We start from the raw sequence: 20,525 nt of genomic DNA on the forward strand, positions 1-20,525 counted from the left end.
TTTATTCATCTTTATAAACACAACATAAATATGAATATGTAGTAATTAGATAAATGTTTCCATTTAGAAGTAAATGCATATCTAAATAAATAACAATTATCCCTACCACAACATAATAACATAATATATATAATGTTATATATAATCTTCATTCCACCAATTAAAAATTAAGCAAAAAGGCATAAATACGATTTTTTCCTGAGTTGTGGAGCAGTTTAATAATAATTTAGTGCATATTTTCAGTACTCGTGGTTGGGAGTTAAAGGAAGTGTCCTGTCCTTGCAGATGTCAAGGTTTTGGTTTATGTAAACAGTGATTTGTCTGATTTGTTTTGTCCTGTGGAGTCGTTTGGATTCGCTGTTGCTTTGTTTTCCAAATGACTTCCAGCTAATTGCTAAGTGAGCTGTGGAGCTGCTGTGGTCTGAAAGAGAAAATCCAGGGATTTTTCCGTGAGGAGTTTGAGTCTATTGAATATTAGTGACAACACCCAGCATTTATAAGAGTTCTTATTGTTCAATTACGACTCAACTCAGCTGTGTAGTGGAAACAAAGTTGCTGAGCAAAGGTTAAACTTTTTTGGCCACGTGAACGAAATGAACCATAAAATAAATGGATTTGTCAGTGTCCCAACAAACAGAATGTTTTTATTGACACAAATTTATGGTGTGAGTTCACCTTCAGCAGAGTTCCTGTGCCCGTTCATTGAAGGCTTTCCTTGGGTGCTGCTGATTGATAATTCCTGCTGAGCATCCTTTGATACAGATGACTATTTGATTGTCTGTGGCATTAAATCACCACGGGCTGGACTTTGCTCTAGAACAGATGTGGAATTATCATTGTCTGTGATCATTGTGCATCAGATCCTGAGCTGGCTTGTGGGCAGGAGCCAGTGTTCTGGACCATCAAGGTTCCCCATTGATCAGGGCTGGGAGGTGTTTGTGGCAGGCAGGGTGATGGGGGTTCTCCTTTCCTCCTCAGCGCTTCCTGGTAATCAACACCCAGTTGGTCAGCTCAGGGTTTTCCAAAATAGTTCATAGCAAAGATAAACTGAAGGTCTCATCTCCTTGTGGAGGATGTCACCACAGCACTGGATTGGCTGAAATACCACAGTCATGGAATGGTTTGGGTTGGGTGGGATCTTAAAGCCCATCCAGTGCCACCCCTGCCATGGCAGGGACACCTCCCACTGTCCTAGGCTGCTCCAAGCCCCAGTGTCCAGCCTGGCCTTGGGCACTGCCAGGGATCCAGGGGCAGCCCCAGCTGCTCTGGGCACCCTGTGCCAGGGCCTGCCCACCCTCCCAGGGAACAATTCCTTCCCAATCTCCCATCCAGCCCTGCCCTCTGGCAGTGGGAAGCCATTCCCTGTGTCCTTCACTCAATAGTCTCTCCTGTCAGGGAGTTGTGCAGAGCCAGAAGGTCCCCCTGAGCCCCCTTTTCTCCAGGCTGAGTCCCCCCAGCTCCCTCAGCTGCTCCTCATCGCCTTTGGGATGATTTTTTGGAGTGCCCAGCCCAATTTGTTTCCCCCCATGTTTATCACCAGCCCCAGGTGCTCCCAGGTGGGTGCTGAGGAGCTGTCAGCTCCACCCCAGGGACCAGAGTGTTCTGTGCTGGTTGTGTAATTCCAAACTAAGCATTGTGACAAATCAATTAGTTTTCCCTTTCTCAGAAATGCAGCTTGACTGCCTCCCCCATTGATCAGAGCAGCTCCAGACAGTGGAACTCAGAGGTGACTCAGATACTAAATTGATCTTTGCCCCCTCCCTACCAGTGGGGCTTAGCAGGGCTGTGAAGCATTCTCAAACCTTTAATCAGGGGCCTTTTAAGTTCTTAAAGACTGATTCACCTCTCAGGCTTTGCCAAGACAAGTTCTGTGCCTTTCCTGGAGAGCTCAGCAGCTGGGCCTTGGGGTTCTTCCCCTCCCCTGCATTTGGGGACAGTTCACGTTGCAGGACCCTTGTGCCCTGTGGGGTTTTGCTTAATCTGCTCTTTCCTTTCCATGTTAGCCCAAAATTCAGGGAGCAACAGATCCTGGAGTTGCACAAATGCAGAGGCACAAGGCTGTGATCACAGAGCATCTCTGGGGCAAATCTGCTCAACCAGGCTGGTCACTGGGCTGACATTTATATGGATAATTAGTAATTCATTCTGACCTGGTGCTTTCCTTCATGTAGGAACAGTCTTGAGTACTTCAGCAAGGAAGGAGATACTTTTTTTTTTAATAGGGGCAAATGGTCAAAGGTCGGAGCAGTTCAGAGGCAGAAGTTTTTAAGGTGAGGTGAGGTTTTGGTTGAAAAGCTGGAAGTTAATTTCTTTTTTCCTGATATTTTTGTGCCTTATGTAAGCACTGAAGCACATCAGCCCAAAGGCCCTGAAACCTGTGTTTGTAACCTCGTGTTTTGTGTGCAGACTGCAGGGAAATCTTGCTGCCAACAATGACAGACCAGCTCAAGTATCACTTGGAGAGACAAGAAGATCTGGAGGCTTGCTGCCAGTTGCTGAGTAACATCCTGGAAGTGCTCTACAAGAAAGACGTGGTGAGTGCAGGGTGGCTCTGTGATGAGTAACACTTCACAGAAATTGTTTCAGTAAAGTGAATTAAGCAGGTAACTCCTGAAGCCTTAGAATTGTTATTTTTTTTAATACAACCTCCTAACCAGTCTCTTCTACCTCTTTTAGTTTTCCAGTGATGAGGATGTGTGACATCTCACACATCACATCCAGCACAGCGCTTCTTTTCTGAGGCACACCCAATGCAGCTTTTCTGGGATAGTGAATAAATAAATATCCTTAGGAGTTAAACCTTCCTCATTATTCTGCCCAGCCTCTTCCAGGTGGAAAATGTTTTGTTTTGGTGGGTTTTTTTTTTTTCATCCCATGGGCATTTTGGGAAATGTGCATTTGAGTTGAATTGTTGCTGGCACAGTTCCCAGATGTGCAGCATGTGTAATATCCCTTTTTTTTTTTTTTTTTTTTTTTGCATAATAGTCTCTTTTTTTGTTTTCTCTTGACCTCAACAAATGTACAAATATTGGTGCTTTGCCAGAGAGCTGCAGTGATTTGATGCTCTCCTAAAATTTGGGCTGCTGCTGCTGCCTGAACCTTCAGTCCTGTGTAGAATCATGCACTAATTCAGTTGGAAAGGACCTCGGGGGTCAGCTACTTGCATCTGATCTGGCATCTTATTTAATTGTGGTTTTTTGGGTTTTGCTCTGATTTTGTTTCTTTTTGGAAGTAGCTCTGCATGGCTGCTTCAGAGAGGGGGTTGTTTTACAGGAGGAATTCGGTTCTGGCAGCTTGGCTGCTTCCTGTCACTCTTTGTTGGCTGCTTTTCTGCCTGTGGAAGGAGCTCACCTGCAGCTCCACCCTCTCCCAGGCTGATCCTGGCAGCAGGACCAGTTCCTGGATGAGTTTGTGCTGGTGGTGGATTGTCCTTCGAATATGCAAATCCATTTTTCATCTATAAAGTAAAAGATAGGAGCAAAGCTCATCTGTTTCTTTCTCCTTGTTGTGTTTTTGGCTTTATTTTTTGCCCATCATTCTGTGTGAGGTTTCTGGACTTGTCCTTAAAAGCTGCTTGGAATAAATATTTCACTTTAACTCTTTCAAAAGTCGTGGTAGATGGCTTCTAATACTGACTTGAAACAGCTGCCTGGAATTGGCAGTTCCTTAATGAAAGTTTTGCTTTTCCTTTTAACTGAGCTGTTGTAGAACAGCACCCCTGATCCAGTAATGCCTGTGAGGGTTTGATGTTGGAAAAATGACTTGGGGGAAGAAAATGAATGGGTAACTAAATGTCATAGGCTGTATTTCCAGGGACTTGGCTTTCCATTGACATTGTAAGAGCACATTTTAATTTATCAGTAACGTGTATTACTGAGATACACTTTGTTAAAGTGGGAGGCTCATTCGCTGCTTTTGATCAACAGCAAGTGATGTTTCATTTAATTTTCACCAGACAGGTGGGTTGAAAGGCAACACAAATAGTTCAGTTGTGTTGGTGTCTGTTGTTTCTAGTTACCACTAATTTATTCCTCATCCTCAGGGTCCCACACAGAGACATGTCCAGATCATCATGGAGAACCTGCTGAGGACGGTGAACAGAACAGTGATTTCCATGGGACGGGACTCAGAGCTCATTGTAAGTGTCTCCTGCTGTAAACTCAAACACCTCTGCCACATCTTCCTGAACCTGGCTGTAATAGGATTGCAATCCCAGGTGACCCAAAGCAATCAAAACCTCCTCTCACTCTCTGTGTGCTCAGGAAGCTGGAAAGCACTGCCTGGTAATTTTACTGTGGTTGACACAAGGGGAGAGGAAAAAAAAGGGCTTGAAAAATATCTGTGAGCAGGTGATTAGCCAGGATTGATATCTGTGTGCACCAAAACGATGTAGGATTGGTAATTAGCCAGCTGAGAAGTGTGGAAATGAGGGACTTGGCTGTTTGTTACTGCATTACAAGCACTTACTTGTCTTTTTGACTTAAAACTGAGATAATCAAGGTAAGTGTTCAGGTGATTGAAGAACAGAACCCAGAATTATTATGTTTAGAGGAAGGACTGATGCAAGCAACCCTGCTGACTTAACACTCTGATTTTGAAGCCTGACACTTGAATTTTTGAACTGTTAATTAAGATTGGTCTAAAGAGTGAAAACCATAGTGAGGCCTGTTGATATCTGAGATGGGGATAGATCTGAGTGTGGTTTTGGGAGTCTCTCTGTGTGTTTGCCTTTCCCTTGTATTCTTTCTTAGCTGTCTGCATCTGGCAGCTGATCTCTCCAGGAAACTGGTCAAAGTGGGTCAGGTTTGTGCTGTGTTTGAGCACTTTTCCCTCAGTTCTGCATCAGTTTGGGTCAGTTTGGCTCAGTGCACGGATCTCTTTCTTACAAAGGGGTTAATTGTTAGAGAGATGAGTCCATCAGCAACTTGTTTTTTTGATCTCCTCTTTCCTTCCCAATTTAAATTCCCCCTGTAATTGCACACAGTGGTATTTGACTTTTTAAAGGGCTCTGTGTCCTCAGCATGTCTTCCTTACCTCCTGCTGCCCATTTCCTTGGCATTGGGGGGTGCTTGTGTTGGTAAATGTGCTGCAATTTCATTTTGTCTTTGGTGCATCATCCACTGGCTTAGTTTTGCTCTTCCACTTGTATCACTTTGGGTTTTGTTGTAAGGAAGGGATAATGGATCTCCAAATCCATTGCTGGAGCAAGAAATCACAGTATCCCAGACTGGTTTTGGTTGGAAAGACCTTAAAGCTCATCCTATTCCACCCCTGCTGTGAGCAGGGACACCTTCCACTATCCCAGGGTGCTCCAAGCCCTGTCCAGCGTGGCCTTGGACACTGCCAGGGATGGGAATCCACAACCTCTCTGGGGAGATGGTTCCATGCAGATCATTCCTACAGAATATTCCAGTGCTGGGATGCAGCAGCAGTACAAGAAAGTTGAAAGACTTGTGTGTTATTTTAACTTCCTCAGATTCAGGCTGAATGAGAGTTAATTATTGTTTTGATGAGCATGATTCAGGTGATATTTAAAAATGTTAATTATGCCTTTTGCAGTTAGCAGAGTAGATTTAAAAACTTGTGTGTGTGTTTGAACTCAGCACCGTGGTATTAAAGATCTCTGTCGTGCTCATGAGCACAGCCTGGAACCCCTCCATGCACAGCCTCTATAATCAGCTAATGAACACTGAGATTTCAGGGTGTGTTTAATGAGTACTTACTCCCACCTTACAATGCAGCCTTTGCTGAAAAGATTCCCCTGTTAAACAACCAGCAACCACTCATTTTTGTGGTGTCAGCAAAGTAGGAGGAGTAAAATTGATAATAATAATAATTACTAGGAAGCACAACCTGATCTCTCTTGAATCAGATTTGGGTTGAAATGATACACTGACTTTTTTTTTTAGTTTTACCTGTAGTAGAAAATGAACCATACAGGATGACTGGAAGGAAGGAATTTGAAATATCTCACAGAAGCACAGTTCAAGTAATGATAACTTCTTTAAAAGAAGTACAATACAGGACATAACCGTTTGTTTTTTTTATTCTACAAATATATCTGTATTGGTGTGCTAAAGCTGGCATGTTGGAAAAATACTTAGTGACACCATCTCCATCCAAAACCTGATGTTGCTTAATGCAGTTTATGAGCAGTGGAAGAATGTCAAGGATTTAAGTGCTCAAGTGAAAAGTTTTAATTACAGGATGTGCCTTTTCTACAGCCTTGAACTGGAAAGATCCTCCAGTAGTCCCCTTTGGCTTTGCACATTTGGTTTTCATTTTTTCTTCCGTAAATATGAGTTCCTTGATAAAATCAAAAGCAAGTTTTGTCCTATATCTTCAAAAGAGAATTACCTTGAATTAAGAGACCAGTCGCAAGGAGAACTAGACGTTATTAAATAAAATGGAGTAAAAGTGATTAGTTTAAAATCTGATTTGACCATAATTTTGGTAGCAAGAGAGTTTTTAATCCTCATTGGTTTGGACTATTTTTCACTCTGGAAGTCTCACTGGTGATTTTTACTTGATCCATTTGCTGAGTAGAAGATTCTGTTATTATTATTTATATTTATTTTATGTAATGATTCTATCAGTAGTAGAGGCAAGTACAGGATGCAGCCTGAGGGTGCTGAGCTGTGTCCTGCTGCTCCAAACTGCCTGGTTTAGGTTAATTTTGCTCCTGCCTCGAGCTGCTCCTGCTCCTGGCACAGTGAGAAGTCACCTGGAAAAAAACCCACAAAATCTTCCTTACTGAAGAACACGTTGCCTGAAGAAAAAGTAAATTGAGCAAACTTCTTTGAGTCTTTGCAAGGGTGGTTTTAAAGGATCTCTTTCCTTGCCTGGTGGCTTTTGAACAGCATTGGGTTCCATGTGAGGCAGCATCTCGGCCTCCTGCAGTAAATCAGGACGGAGCAGCCTCAGTGGCAGCTCCAGAAGGATCCATGGCTGCTCCTTTGCCTTGTGTCAGCAGCTTGGGATGTGCTTTGTTTCCAAAGCCAAGGAAACCAAGCTCTTTAATTTCTGAAAGGAAATCTCCTGGCCTAGTGGAAGATTCCTTGCCCATGGCAAGGGTTGGAATGAGATGGTCTTTAAGGTCTCTTCCAACCCAAACCATTCCATGATCCTGTGATTTTAACTTCCAAGAGTATGTCCTTAAGGAGAGTGGCTCTGGAAAACATCTAGGGGTGTGTGGGGAATGAAGTCAGTGCTGTGACCAGGGAAAAAGGGCTCTTTGGGTTATTGGGATGTGTGAGCAGGAAGCAGTGGACAGGACTTTATGGTGTTGCTGATGAATGGAACGTGCCCCATGTCGCTGCTCTCCCTGCTGTGCTTTGGGACAAGGATGAGGTGAAACCAGAACAGAAATGGTGCAGGAGCCATCAGAAGGAGAAGAAGGGGTTTGTGGAATCTGTCTGAGGGTCCTGGAAGCAGACTGAGAAGGGGAATCTCTGTGGAGTGCAGGTGGCACCTGACACAAGGAGAGTGCCAAAGGTGAAGGGGAGCAGAGAGTGTGCCACTGATGGGGGAGCTCTGGATAATCAGTCAGTCAAAGACAGTGGTGGATTGTCTGTCTCTTGGCACTTCTAGGCTGGAGGCCTCTCCAGCAGGCTGTAAAATACAAGTCTGAAATAAGAGTTATTGATGGTCACAGGAGATTTCTGGGGCTGCAGTTATTCAGGAGTTGAACCTGGGTGTAAATTATCTTCCTGTGCCTTAAAATCTGTCCAGGTCAGGCTTCATGGATTCCAAAATGTTGGGGAGAAAACCTCGTTTTCTTCACCAGACTTCTTCCATGTAAAATTCCTTAGCTTAACTGAGTCACATGTTTTCTTCTCTTTTGAAATTACATATTGCAAGCTAATTTCACAGAAACTGAAGTGGTATTTGGATGGTGGCCATGATTTTATTCCATCACTAATACTGCATCCCTGTTGCATTCCCTACCAACATTTATGGGAACGAGCTGCATTCACCTAAACAAATGGACACATTTGTAGCACTCCAGTTATTTCAATGAACCACAGATGGATTTTATGGAATATTAAAAACCTTCATGCAGTCCCTTTCATTCTCCCAGACAAAATGGTGTCGGTGCAGTTGGATTTTTAGGGCAGTCTGGTTCAATTCCAGTTCAATTCCAGCAGCAATATATAACGTGTGGCAATACACAGGTCCTGAAGAGCTGGTGTCATCTGACAGCTGACTTGGTTGGGAAGTTCATGAAAAATGGCCCTATTTGATTGGAAAAAGGGATTTAACCTTTAAAACATTGAGTGGAATTAAAGGCATGGATGGTGGTTTTGCATTTTAGGCAAGAAAAAGCAAACACTTTGTACCCATGGTAGGATTTTCCAGTTTTAATCATGATTTTTTCAGTTTATCTGTTTTTTTTAAAGTATTTTTACAGTGATTTTTTTGTTTTTAATCTTTAAGAAACCAAATGCTACTCACAGGAATAGTATTTTCCTCATAGTTCTAAACCAAAGAATGCAACTGTTGCTGGATGGAAATTATAAGGACTCAGCAAAGAGCGAGGGATATAAAATCACTGCAGTATTTATTGGCTAAAAAGTATTTTGATAGCAGGAGATGGGAGAAGTGCAGATAGAAAATCAGTGTATGAAGTGCAGGGGACTGCCAGTGAATCCAGCAAAGCCACACTGAAAATAAAAACTGCATTTTCCTTGTTAGGACCTCCAAGAACTTCTACACTAAAAGCTCTAAAGAATTGGGTTTGTTTTTTTCTCTTGGTGTCTATCTAACCTGAGCCTGAGTGATTCTAAAGGCAATACAATTATGATACATTTTACACACTTGCAAAAACATTTTATTACAAAGTACATCGGAGGGTACCAGAGAACACGAGATGTTGGTTGGAAGCAAGACTCTATGTTAATGTCAGCTTTCCCCAGGTTTAAAAAAATGTAAAAAATTAAAAATTTGCAACTTCTTAAGAAAATAGCCTGGACATGTATAGAACACGCTGTGAGAACTTTCCCTTTGAGCTCTTTGTTTCTCCAGTGTGAGTTTCCTCCCTCTTTTCCCGTGATGAGTCAGTAACCACAAACAGGTCGGGTTTGTGGCAGGGTCCCTGCACACACAAACAGCTTCATGGGCAAAGCTACAGAGGGGTGGCACTGAGGAGTTGGGAACTGATTGCTGTGGAGAGATGCTTGGTTTCATTTCTTTAAAAAAGCCCCAAACACTAGGCCTGTTAGCATGGAGGGGTGCATTAATATTAACATTATTTTAATAATGAATGCTGCTGTATTTTCCTCGTTCTGCCTGTATTTGAGATTCCTTTCTGCTTACAAAAAAAAGTATTTTTTTGTTTGGAAATATTTGGGTTTCTAAACCATGTCACGTGGGCTTGTCCCGTAAACAGTTTTATATTTTAGTTAAAAGCAATATAAAATACGTGTAACACGGGGTTTTTTCCACATGAAACAATGGCACTTCCTTCCTGGTGTACAGGATCACCTTCCTAATCCCTCAGCTTCCACCAAAGGATTTCAGGATTTGCTTCTGTGCAAGTGCTCGTAGCCCTCTTGAAGGTTTACTGCAAAAATTGAGCTGGCTGTAGGCATCTTCTGCATTTCCCAGTTTAACTTGCTTTTCTTGCTCTTTTGGAGGAAAAAAAAAAGTTCTTTTCCTCCAGTTTCATCTGAGGAATAAATTGGATTCTGAGCTAAGAGGAGAAACAGTGTAAAGGAAAACACTTCCCAAATTTTTAGTATGTGCAAATTAATGATCACAATTCTTGCACCTAAAGGCTGAAGAATTTGTACCTTCCTGCTGCTGCAGGGGATGCAATTTCAAACCAAATTTGTCACACGCCACTCAAATTATCTGAAATCCTTAGGAAAAAACCCCAAACCAAAACAAAAGCCAAGATTCCCACTCCCTGGCCACTTCTAGCATGAGGAATTTTTCCACCAATGGTCATTTTAGATGCAAGTTTAATGACAGTAGCAAATACTTAAACGAAAAAATTGCAGTTTATGAGTCAGAGCAAAATTTTAAGTGCCACTTAAAAAAAAAAAAACCCAAACCAAACAAAATTAGGAAAAATCTGATTCCCATCTCTCCCCTAAGTGTTTCAATTACTGAGTACAATTAATAGATCGAGATATAAATTATAATAAGTTGGGAAACCCATCTGAGCAGCCTAATAAATAAATAAATAGCATTTCAAATTCCAGCTCCTTCCAAGCAGTGCTGCAGCCCCGAAATCTCCTGCAGTAGTGGAGAGGTTTTCCAAAGACTGTTACAAAAAATACTAACCCATGGCAAACGCCAACAATCCAGATTGGGATCGGTCTGCTTTGGGGTCGGGTTTTGTTCCTGTGTGGTTGAGACCTTTTGGGTACCGAAGGTGACACTGAGAGGTTGTCCCGTGACCTGGACCCTGTGAGCTGGAGGTGCTTAAAGGCTGGGCTTGATTTTTGGGAGGTTTCTGGCCGCTCCCCGGCTGGGGCTGAGCAGCAGAGTGGTTCTTCAGGTGGTGAGGACACAGCTGAACCAGAAATGATGGCGAAATGTGAGCGCTTGGTTGGAGTCTACATCGCATGAAGGCAGAGAATACACCACAGTCACGTCTCGGAGATCAGCGCGGCCTCGGGCCACGGGAAAAATTGTGCTTTGTCCAGGAATTCTGTGCTGAAAACTGCACTCCCCGATCAACATGGAGCTGTAAAACTGAACACTGCTGCAAACATAAGGCTTGCTTGTTATTTTTCCCCCTCACTGGTGTCCAAAGACAACACCCCGGACCCCCAGAAGGCTTGAACCATTCCTGTGGGAGCGGGATGACGGCCTACGGTTGAACAGGTCGGAGCGCGACGCTTTCGGATCTGAGGGGGGGGGAGCAGTTTTACTTCCCGTCTTTGTCCAGATTTCCATTCAGGTTTTACATCCCACATTGGCAAACTGGAAGTAGAAGTGGGCAGGGGGTTCCCCAAGCCCTTGCTCCTGGGCATGAGTCCATAGGTACAAAGGCCTTTTTGGTACACGCGGTGAGAACTGGACGCTGCCGTTGGCCAGGAACACTCCTCATTCCACCAAGATCCCGTCAGAGATGATGGACAGAACTCCAAGTATTTGTCAAAGAAGGCCTTGAACTGCACACGTAATGGACTTGGGTTAAAGGAACCAGAGTTTCCATCTTCCATGCTTTTTTGATTCAGTTTTGGATTTTTGCTTGGGAGTAGAGGAGTAGCTCTCCTGAGAATAAGGCAAAGGTGCAACCTGAGTTTCCTCAATAGGATGAAGTTTTCTCAAAACTGGCTGGAGTTTATCTTCTTGCTGTTTAAAATCCAATTCCACGCTAGAAAGGGGAAGAAAAAACCACTTGTTAATTATGATGATAAAAAAATTTAATTAACCCAACAGCTGAGTGCTTAATTTATGGAAGTCAAATAAAAAAAATACTTCCTGCACCAAAATGGAAAGGAGAAGTTCAAAAAGGGATATATTACGGAAGAGGAATAGGAATGGGATTGTTCAGCTTTTCCCTGCTGCTTAGGAGGGTCTTGGGGATTATGGTGAGGTGCTGTGAAGTGACTGAAAACTAGAAATGCAACTTAGTTTTTTGGCAGAGAAATGATTTTTGAGGGCTTCCAGGCTCAATTCTCCCTTCTGGGAAGTCAGGGTGGCAGCCAGGCACCTGCATCCTTGTTCTTTGGGAAAAGCTGAGAGGTTGGCCAAAAATGATGAGGGTCTCAGCAGCTTCTTTACCTGAGCTGTTCCTTGCCAGTTTTACCATGGAACAGATTAATTTCACCAACTTCCTGTCCTATCTACAGGCTCATACACATGTGTGGAATAAACAGATAACTTAAAAAAGCAATTCTTTTTTATAGTGCAGCCTTGCATTCAGAAAACAAGAACTGAAGCTGTGAAATCCCTGTCCTGGATCCTAAACACTGTGTTGGCTACAGAACCCTTCCAGCAGTTAAGAACCATCATCAAGATGAAATTACAACCCTTACCCGAGCATTGTGCTGCAGAGCATTTCGAGGCCACCTTATAAACCAAAGGAACCACAGCATAAAGTGGAGCAAAAATCCTGTCTGATGGTGGAAAGTGAATTTTGGCCCCTCAGAAACGCTCTGGAACTTGGTGCTTTTGGTTGGGTTTGTGCAGCAGCCTCTGGCCACGTTCTGCACTGAGGCTGTTCCTGTCTTGTCTAGAAGATTTGGGGTTGGAAGGGACCTTTGAAGGTCATCTGGTCCAGCCCCATTGCAGTGGGGCCTCTGGATATCAGAGGATGAATTTAAAAGGGTGAAATTTTGGGAATTTAGACACTTGGGTTAATGTATCTCTTCCCTGTCCCCCTTCACTGCTGAGTTGTCTTGGGCTTTGCACTGGCTGCTTTCACCATTACCTAAATAGGAAATTATCATTCCTGGGCTTGAGTTCACTTTTAATTAGTATTAAATCTGTTTTCTGCGTTATTTCTGCCATTGCTTGTTTGGAGTGAACCATTAGAGAAGTGAGATCTGATTCCCCAGGTCTCATCCAAAAAGAGATTATTTTAAACTTCAGTTTAAACCTTGTCTGGCTTAAGGAGTGCAGGGATATAGCAGAGAACACCTGCAGCCATTTCAGAGGAAATTCTCCAAGCTGAATCATTAAGGTTGGAAAAGACCTCCAAGATTTCCAAGGGGAAATTTTGGTGGGCTTCAATGTGACAGCTGTTGTAAATTGAGCACAGAATGTCATCTACAACCATCTGCTGATTTCAGTGGGGTTTATTTTCCTCTTAGGAATCAGAGATGCTGAGAGAAGGATAAGGATAATTTTGTGCTTTGTTTTTTTTTTAAAGAGCTGATGATTCTGACTACAGGGACTCTGGTGAAACCCCAGAAAGGCGTGCTGGAGAGGTGTGAGGTCTTTTTACATCTGTCTGTGCCTGATTTGGTGTTTGGTTTAATGCTAAATCCAGTCTTAGCAAAAGTTCCAGCATTTCAGTGATCCGGATAAACTTTTCAATAGCAGAGAAGAGAAATACATTAGGTAAGAGTTCAAATATAGAGAGTATGTTACCCATTGCTGTGTTTTTAATGAATAAAAAGCCATTCCAGATCAAGGAAGATAATTTAAAAAACTTCAGCTCGGTGCTAGAAGTGTGGAATGGTGAATTTTCAGGAGGCAGCTGTATTGGTGCAGAAGCACATTCCAAGCCTACTGATTAATATCCTTCCCTGTTAGTGGAAAAACAATGAATGTTGTCTTCACTGATAACACTTTCTGTGTGCAATTTAGCTGGCAAAAAATAGTTGGTTAGAGAAGTTCAGCATGAATTTAGTTCAGCATTAGTTAATGAGATGTGGATATTAGCTCATTGGGAATGCCCCAGCACGGGAATTCTCTGAGTGAGACGATCTTGGAATGAGGGAGGTGCTTCTCTAGGAGCTCACCAAATCTCATTTAAAGAGCAGCATTTTAGCATGTGTTATATCTGTTTTTTTTTCTCAGTGTAAAGTTTTTTTTTGGGGGAAAAAAACCCCTTTCAGCTCTGGCATTGCCAGAGTTCATTTTTACTTCTTTCAAACGTTGTTCTTGCAGGGAGGCTCTTAAGAGCTGCTGGAAATTGCTGTAAAAAGAAGAAAATGTTATAAAAAAACCCCTTGCTGAACAGAGTAATTTTTTACATAATCAATTTCTATTAAAGATAGACTTCAAGAGAAAAAAGGCATCTTAGTTCTGGTCTGTCTGACAAGCCTCATGTTATTGCCTTTTGCTGCTGCAGCACAGATCAGCTTTCAGCTCTTTACATCCAAGGGAAATATTTTGCTTCTGAAGGGTATAAAGAGGCTGAAGAAAAAACATTTGTGTTATTTCAGCATTGAGAACTGTAAGTTTTGCAGAATAACTGATTGGTGTCTATCAGCATCAATTTATCCAGCTTTGGAGGTGTTTTAATGGAATTGCTCCATCAGCAGATTATTTGATTGCAAACTTAGGCTTTAATTTATACCTGATTGTGCTGCAGAAATAAGACAAAAACCTTCTGGTTTTGGGTTTTTAAAGAACTTTTTAAAATTTTCACATACCTTTCTATAGCTGACTTAAGTTTTACTTAATTTACTTAATTTAATTTTATATCAGTCATATGAAATACTTTTAATCATTATCAGTCAGAGATTCCCAGAAAGATTTGGATTGAAGGGACCTTCAGGATCATCCAATTCCAAACCCCTGCCATGGGCAGGGACACCTTCCACTATCCCAGGTTGCTCCAAGCCCTGTCCAGCCTGGCCTTGGACACTGCCAGGGATTAAATTCAGCAAATATTCCATATTTGCAGGACCTCTTGATATTTTTGTTACCGAGCTGCATTCCTGAGCTTGATTCTGTCACCTGTCACAGCTCTGCCAATCCTGTTTTGCTCAGTGCTATTTCTGTCCCCTCAGCATCTCTAGGTGTCCTCTCTCCAAATGACCTTTTCCTGAAATATCCTCCCTGCCATGTGCCTCTTTTCACTTTCAAACTTGGGTTTTGTCCCCTAAGCTTGCCCATAATAACTCCATTAACGTAATTATCCAGGACTCTCCTGTTCTCCTGGCATTACATACGGAGATGGGAATTATTTGCTTCAGAAGCATTTTTTCTTAGATAATAGAGTACTATTTTTCAACAGCCTGACAGTTCTGAACAAGCCCTACAGAAACAAGAGACAAATCTAAATATTATTTAATAGCACAAACCTTGGCCTGCCACACCTGGTCAGGACATCCTAAAGCTTCACTTCGCTACAGTATTGTTAATTTTGGAACACTGAATCACAGTTTTTCCATGTTTAATGCCTATCCCAAATTCTTCCTCCAAATAGAGGGGCTGGTTTTATCAACAACTACAAGCAGTAAAATTCTATCTGTGATAAGTATTTCTGTGTTTTCTTCCCAAAATCATTATAGACTTAAAAGGTTTGCAACCAAAACTTCCCATTTTAGGGCAGTTGCCTGTGTATCAGTGTTTGCACTGATGTCCTGCCCAGGAAAATTTGGCCAAATAAAATCAAAGAACAGCCCTTGGACAATTTTATTTTGACACCACCCTCACAGGGAAGGATTTTTTCCCAACATCCCATCTAGCCCTGCCCTCCGGCAGTGGGAAGCCACTCCCTGTGTCCTGTCACTCCACACCTTGTCCCAAATCCCTCTCCAGCTGTCCTGGAGCCCCTTTAGGGGACCTGAGGGATTGCTGTGATGAATTTTCTGGGTTTGGCTTTCTGTTTTTGACAATATATGTTAATGAGTTTATTTTTTGCGTGCAGGCAGCAGTGAACCTTTTCTAATATAGTTGCTGTGTGAGGGATTGAAAGCAGAATTTGAGGAGTGAGAACCATTGGGATTAAACATATGGACTGTGGGAGGGTATGGAGCAACAAGCTCCGAGATATGGATGGGTTTTCTTATTTTCTAGCACAGTCACACGTTGTTGTCATGAATCATTTTAAGGTTTTAGATGCTCATGATCTGTTGGCTACTGGAGAATTGCTGAATCAGAGAAATCCGGGTTCAGGATGGAGCTCCTGAGGGATTTATCAGAGAATCATGGAATGATTAGGGTTGGAAAGGACCTTAAAGTTCACCCAGTGCCCCCCCTGCCATGGGCAGGGACACCTCCCACTGTCCCAGGCTGCTCCCAGCCCCAGTGTCCAGCCTGGCCTTGGGCACTGCCAGGGATCCAGGGGCAGCCCCAGCTGCTCTGGGCACCCTGTGCCAGGGCCTGCCCACCCTCCCAGGGAACAATTCCTTCCCAATATCCCATCCATCCCTGTCCTCTGGCACTGGGAAGCCATTCCCTGTGTCCTGTCCCTCCAGACCTTTGTAGTCTCTCTGCATCTGTGTTGTAGCTCCTTGAGGCACTGAAGGTACAATAAGGTCACCCCAAAGCTTCAATTTTCCAGGCTGAACAATCCCAGCTCTCCCAACCTTTCCCCAGAGCAGAGCTGCTCCATCCCTCTGATCATCCTGGTGCCTGCTCTGGACTCATTCCAGCAGCTCCTTGTCCTTCTTTCCCTTGTCTCTTGACACCTCCAAGGCTGGAGCCTGCACAGGCTCTGGGCAGTTTTCCGTCCTTCTGCCTCCAGGGAAATCCCTTCTCAGGTACTCAGGTGACACCTGAATTTCCCTTGTCATCCCCACATCCTACAGAGCAGCTCAACCCTGGGCATTAAGCAGGGAGGTGAAGCAGGAATTAGAGAATTCCTTCATGTCTCCTTGTGGGTCACATTAATTGGATGACATGGCATTAGTGCCTGCCACATCCTGGAAAAACGAGATCCAGATAAGCACTAATCACTTGAAAATGAGCTTAATGCACTTCCCAGCAATCTCTGCTGAATTCCCTGTTTCAGCCCGAAAATCACCACAGCCTGGGATCCAAAGCACTGCCAGCATTAAGGAGCCTTTGAGATCCATTTGTTTCCAATAAGCATCTTACAGGCCAGAGATAAGATGAGAAAATGTAAATTAATTAATGTGGGTAGGAAATAAAAAGGTGATGAAAATTACTATTCTCAGCATTTAATCACCTGATTTTCTCAGACTGTTGCTATCCTACGGATTGATGCCTTATGTTCACTTTTTATTGCCACAGTTTATTAATTTGAATAGTTAATATTTAAATATTGAACCTTTAAAAGTGAATTGCCTCCATGTGGGCTCTGTGCTGCCTGGTTAAGTTTGATCCCCATATTTTAACCTGTTTCACCTGCAGGTGTTGTATTGAGTTACATTTTATAGATTCTAATAATACATTTTCTGCTGGATACTGAGAGTCCACCTCAAATTAAAATAAAATAAAACACAGCAGCATAAATCAAAATTTTAAAGGAGTCAAAAGTAGCCACATTAATGGCTGAGACAGCTTTGAGGGATTCCCTCCCCCCAGAACTATAATAGTGGAGTGTTGATTGGTTTTCTTTCCCAGGCAAAAATTGGGATTTCAGCTCCTAAAAGTTTCCTTCTCGAAGTTAACATTTCCTTGTAAAAGCTGCTGAAAATTCCTGACCTTTCTGCCTAAAGGGAAATCCAGCAGGAATTCTACAAGATGCTCCTTCCCAGAAATAATTCCTGCTAGAGGCCTGAGAATAATGCACCAAAATATTCAGGAGAAGCCCCATTTTCTCCTGCAGATTCCTGCTCCAGGATTAACATTCACATGGGATGGGAAATTAAACAGGAACAGAAAAGGAAAGTTCCAGGAGAAGATAATTATAGAATAAAAAAGGCTGGGAAGCTTTGAGTCCACATGGGTTTGGGGTTTTTCACAATTGCCACAGTTTCTGCATTTCAATGCAATTCCTTCTTCACAGCAAGATTTTACTTCAGAATTTGACTTTATCCTGGCAATACCCCCCAATAAAACTTATTCTGTGTCTTTAAAAGTGTCCATGGTGCATCAACATCAGACAGAAATTCGTGTTGTGTTTGTAGCAGATGTATTTGGAAGTGTTCTGTGACCTCATGACTATTGAAACTGATGGAGAAAATGGTAAAGTGGTCGGGGTTTTTTTACAATTTAATCACATTTTTGGCTACTGTTTTAAATTCTGCTTGGAAATGTTATAAAGAGTATTTTTTAGTGACAGTTTTAAGGCTGTGGCTGCTCTGGTGCAGTGGGAAAAGGTGTCAGTGGAAAAGGTCTGGAGTTCCAAGCTGAAAAACTTGGAGAAATAAGCAGAATTTTGAGGAAAATGGAATACCCAAATGGGGATGTCTTTCTTTTCCTTCTGATTTTTAAAGCAGCTTCGGGTATTGCTATTTTGTCTTTGTGATACTCTTTAATATTTGATCAGTTTCCTATTTATTTTAAAAAATGAGAAAGTAACCTGATTTTCCTTTCTTTTTAGTACTAAGAAATATATATTCTTAATATAAAGAGAAAATAATACTAAATAGATTTGTAACCTTAACAAAACCATTTAAATTTAATATGTAAAATAACTGTGTTCCCAAAAGGCTATTCTTGGAATTTTTACTGACAGTATTGGTATTTTGGATGCTAAAAACCCTTTAAAGCACAGCAGGTTGTTTTTTTTTTTTTTGCCTTCTCCACTGTCTCTGGCTTTTGTGCTGAATTACATCAATATTCTGGAAATTCATCTGGAGGGGGAAGAATTTATTTCCATGGATTTCTACCTCCTCACCTGTGCTCTACCTGCTGCCACTGCAGGATGCACTTGGGGGACTTAATCATTCCTCTAAGATGCTGCTTGAAAATAAAGATTTGAAGCAGCTCTAAATATTCTTTTTTTAATGTTACAATGCTCAAAATTGAATCATATTTCAAAAACCCACCCAGTCAGTTATGGCAAACTGAAGGATTTCTCTTCAAATATCAATTTGTCCCATAAGGGCATTGGTTATATGTATTTTAAGTGTCTTCTATGTATTAACTGGAAAAAGAGCTCAAGACTAAGAAGAACCTCCTGCTCTGACAGGTCCAGTGCCCTCCACTACCTCAGGGATTGATGCACCTGGAACAGTTTTAATTTCTGTTCCTAAAAGCTGTTTTGTCCTAAAGAGAACTCGGGTCACTCCCTGCAGCATTTTCTGTGCAAATCCTTGGCAAAAGAACATCTGGATTTCATCCCAGCCTGACACAGGAACTGCTGCCCTTTTTCCAGAGGTGTCAGGGCCCTGTGGAGGACCAGAAGTTCCTACAGGACATCCCAGTGCTGGTTTTATCAGTGAATTCCTGGTTTATCCCTTCTGGCTTTATCCTGTCTCACTAACCCCCTTTTCTCGTGTTTCCCCCACTTTGCTGTGTCTCTGGTTTCAGATTTCTTGCCTGCAGCACGAATTCCCCTAAACTGGCACAAAGCTGAGCTGGTTTTTGCTCAAACATCCCCTGCAAACATGCCTTGAGGCAAATATCCAAAGGCATTTCAGGTGGGAATGGGGAGCTGGACCTGCTCACTCCATCCTCTCTCAGTTGGGAAACTCTGCCAGCCTGCTGCTCTGGAATCATTTCATCTGCACTGAGTGCAAGAATTGAAGCTGCAAGTTTCCTTCACTTAAAATCCACTGAGCAGAAATGAAGATTTGCAAAAATTTCTAATTGGATTTTTTCCTAGCTAATGAAACAAGGATAATTCCCTGATGGAAACGGGCTGTGTTGTACCTCCAGGCTGCCCCGAGCCAGGAATTGCACAGGAGAAGGGAGGCACAGGAGGCTTTGGGTATTTCTGTGCTTCTGAACTGGCTTTAAAGGAGGAATAAAGACATTAATTGGTCCCTGCCCCTGCACAGAACCCTGTTGTGGCTGGTTGTAAGGTGGAGCTGGAGGTTTCCACCATTTTTTCCTTTTATTTCTCGCAGTGAAAATTCATAATTAAACAGCTCCAGCTCTTCTGCCTAAAGCAGATTGAGCAGAGAATTAAGGAGCGAGGAGGGAAATCCTGTCTTTGTACCTTCATTTGAGTGTCTGTCCTCACTGGAATTGTCAACTTTGTGCATTTTCATTCGTGCTGCACTGCCTGATCTGCTGAAATCCTGAGACACATTTGTTTTCATCTCACCTGCAATGCCTGCAAACAGTCAGTTGGGTTTTTTGAGGCTCCAAAGGAGGAGGACAATTAAGCTGTCAGTGTGAAACACGTCATCAGCCTCATGACAGCTTCACATCATGCCCAGTGCCTATTACTCCTTCACTGGATGTGCCAAAAAAAAAAAAAAGGCCTGGATAGGAGTGTCCATTTATAAAAATCAGAAAATGGTTTGGATTGGGAGGGATTTTAAAGCTCATCTCATTCCAGCCCCTGGCAGGGACACCTTCCACTGTCCCAGGCTGCTCCAACCTGGCCTTGGGCACTGCCAGGGATCCAGGGGCAGCCCCAGCTGCTCTGGGCACCCTGTGCCAGGGCCTCATCACCCTCCCAGGGAACAATTCCTGCCCAATATCCTGTCTAACCCTGATTTTACTCTAAAACTGTAGATGGGATCTGTATCTGCTTCTCTTTGCTGTACAGACCCTCTCTCCAAATGACTTCTCAAGTCTGGTTGTTATTGCCATAAAAATAAATCTAAAGTAGGTGTAGAAGCAGATAAAAGTAAATTTGAAGTTGAGTTGTTGGTCAGGAAGTCCTAAATACCTCCAGCAATTTCAAACTAAAGCTCCCACCTCCTAAAACTTTTCCCACAGCTCTGCTGCCCACGATCCTCTCTTTCTGATTTAGACTTACACAGGTGCTGAATTTTATTCATTCAGTGAAGTTCACTTTCTGTTGTGTTGATTGGAGCATCAAGGCCAGTTGCTGAGCTTGCATTAGTGACTGAATCATTGCTTTCCCTCAGGATAAAATGGGAATGTTGGGGTTTTTGACCTACCTGTAGATGATACACGCACTGTTCCTGCACGTGTCACAGTTGGCCGTGTCCTGACCGGTGCGATAGGAAAGCCTGCAAGCACAAGAACATAAAAGAACTAAAAAAGTTATTTATTTTAACAAGTCTTTGCCTTCCATGACTCTTTTTTCATAATAATCAGAACTTCAGGATTATTTCATA

General features: G+C 42.6%; 2 protein-coding genes across 7 annotated transcripts in view; one reads left to right on the forward strand and one right to left on the reverse strand.

The window, feature by feature from the left end:
• DOCK1 (dedicator of cytokinesis 1) overlaps nt 1–20,525 on the forward strand; it is a 265,954-nt gene that overhangs the window by 77,306 nt on the left and 168,123 nt on the right. For all 6 annotated transcript variants that reach the window (XM_069020260.1, XM_069020261.1, XM_069020263.1 and 3 more), the window contains exons 26-27: nt 2,407–2,534; nt 4,043–4,138. In XM_069020260.1, coding sequence (XP_068876361.1) covers nt 2,407–2,534; nt 4,043–4,138 — 224 coding nt within the window. The remainder of the gene's footprint in view (nt 1–2,406; nt 2,535–4,042; nt 4,139–20,525) is intronic.
• Nucleotides 8,808–20,525, reverse strand: part of INSYN2A (inhibitory synaptic factor 2A) — a 39,951-nt gene continuing 28,233 nt past the window's right edge. Inside the window, exons 3-4 of the mRNA XM_069020267.1 lie at nt 20,346–20,417; nt 8,808–11,329 (exon numbers count right to left, since the gene is read on the reverse strand). Coding sequence (XP_068876368.1) covers nt 11,146–11,329; nt 20,346–20,417 — 256 coding nt within the window. The 3' untranslated portion in view covers nt 8,808–11,145. The remainder of the gene's footprint in view (nt 11,330–20,345; nt 20,418–20,525) is intronic.

This window comes from Aphelocoma coerulescens, chromosome 6, assembly GCF_041296385.1.
Source record: "Aphelocoma coerulescens isolate FSJ_1873_10779 chromosome 6, UR_Acoe_1.0, whole genome shotgun sequence".
NCBI lineage: Eukaryota > Metazoa > Chordata > Aves > Passeriformes > Corvidae > Aphelocoma > Aphelocoma coerulescens.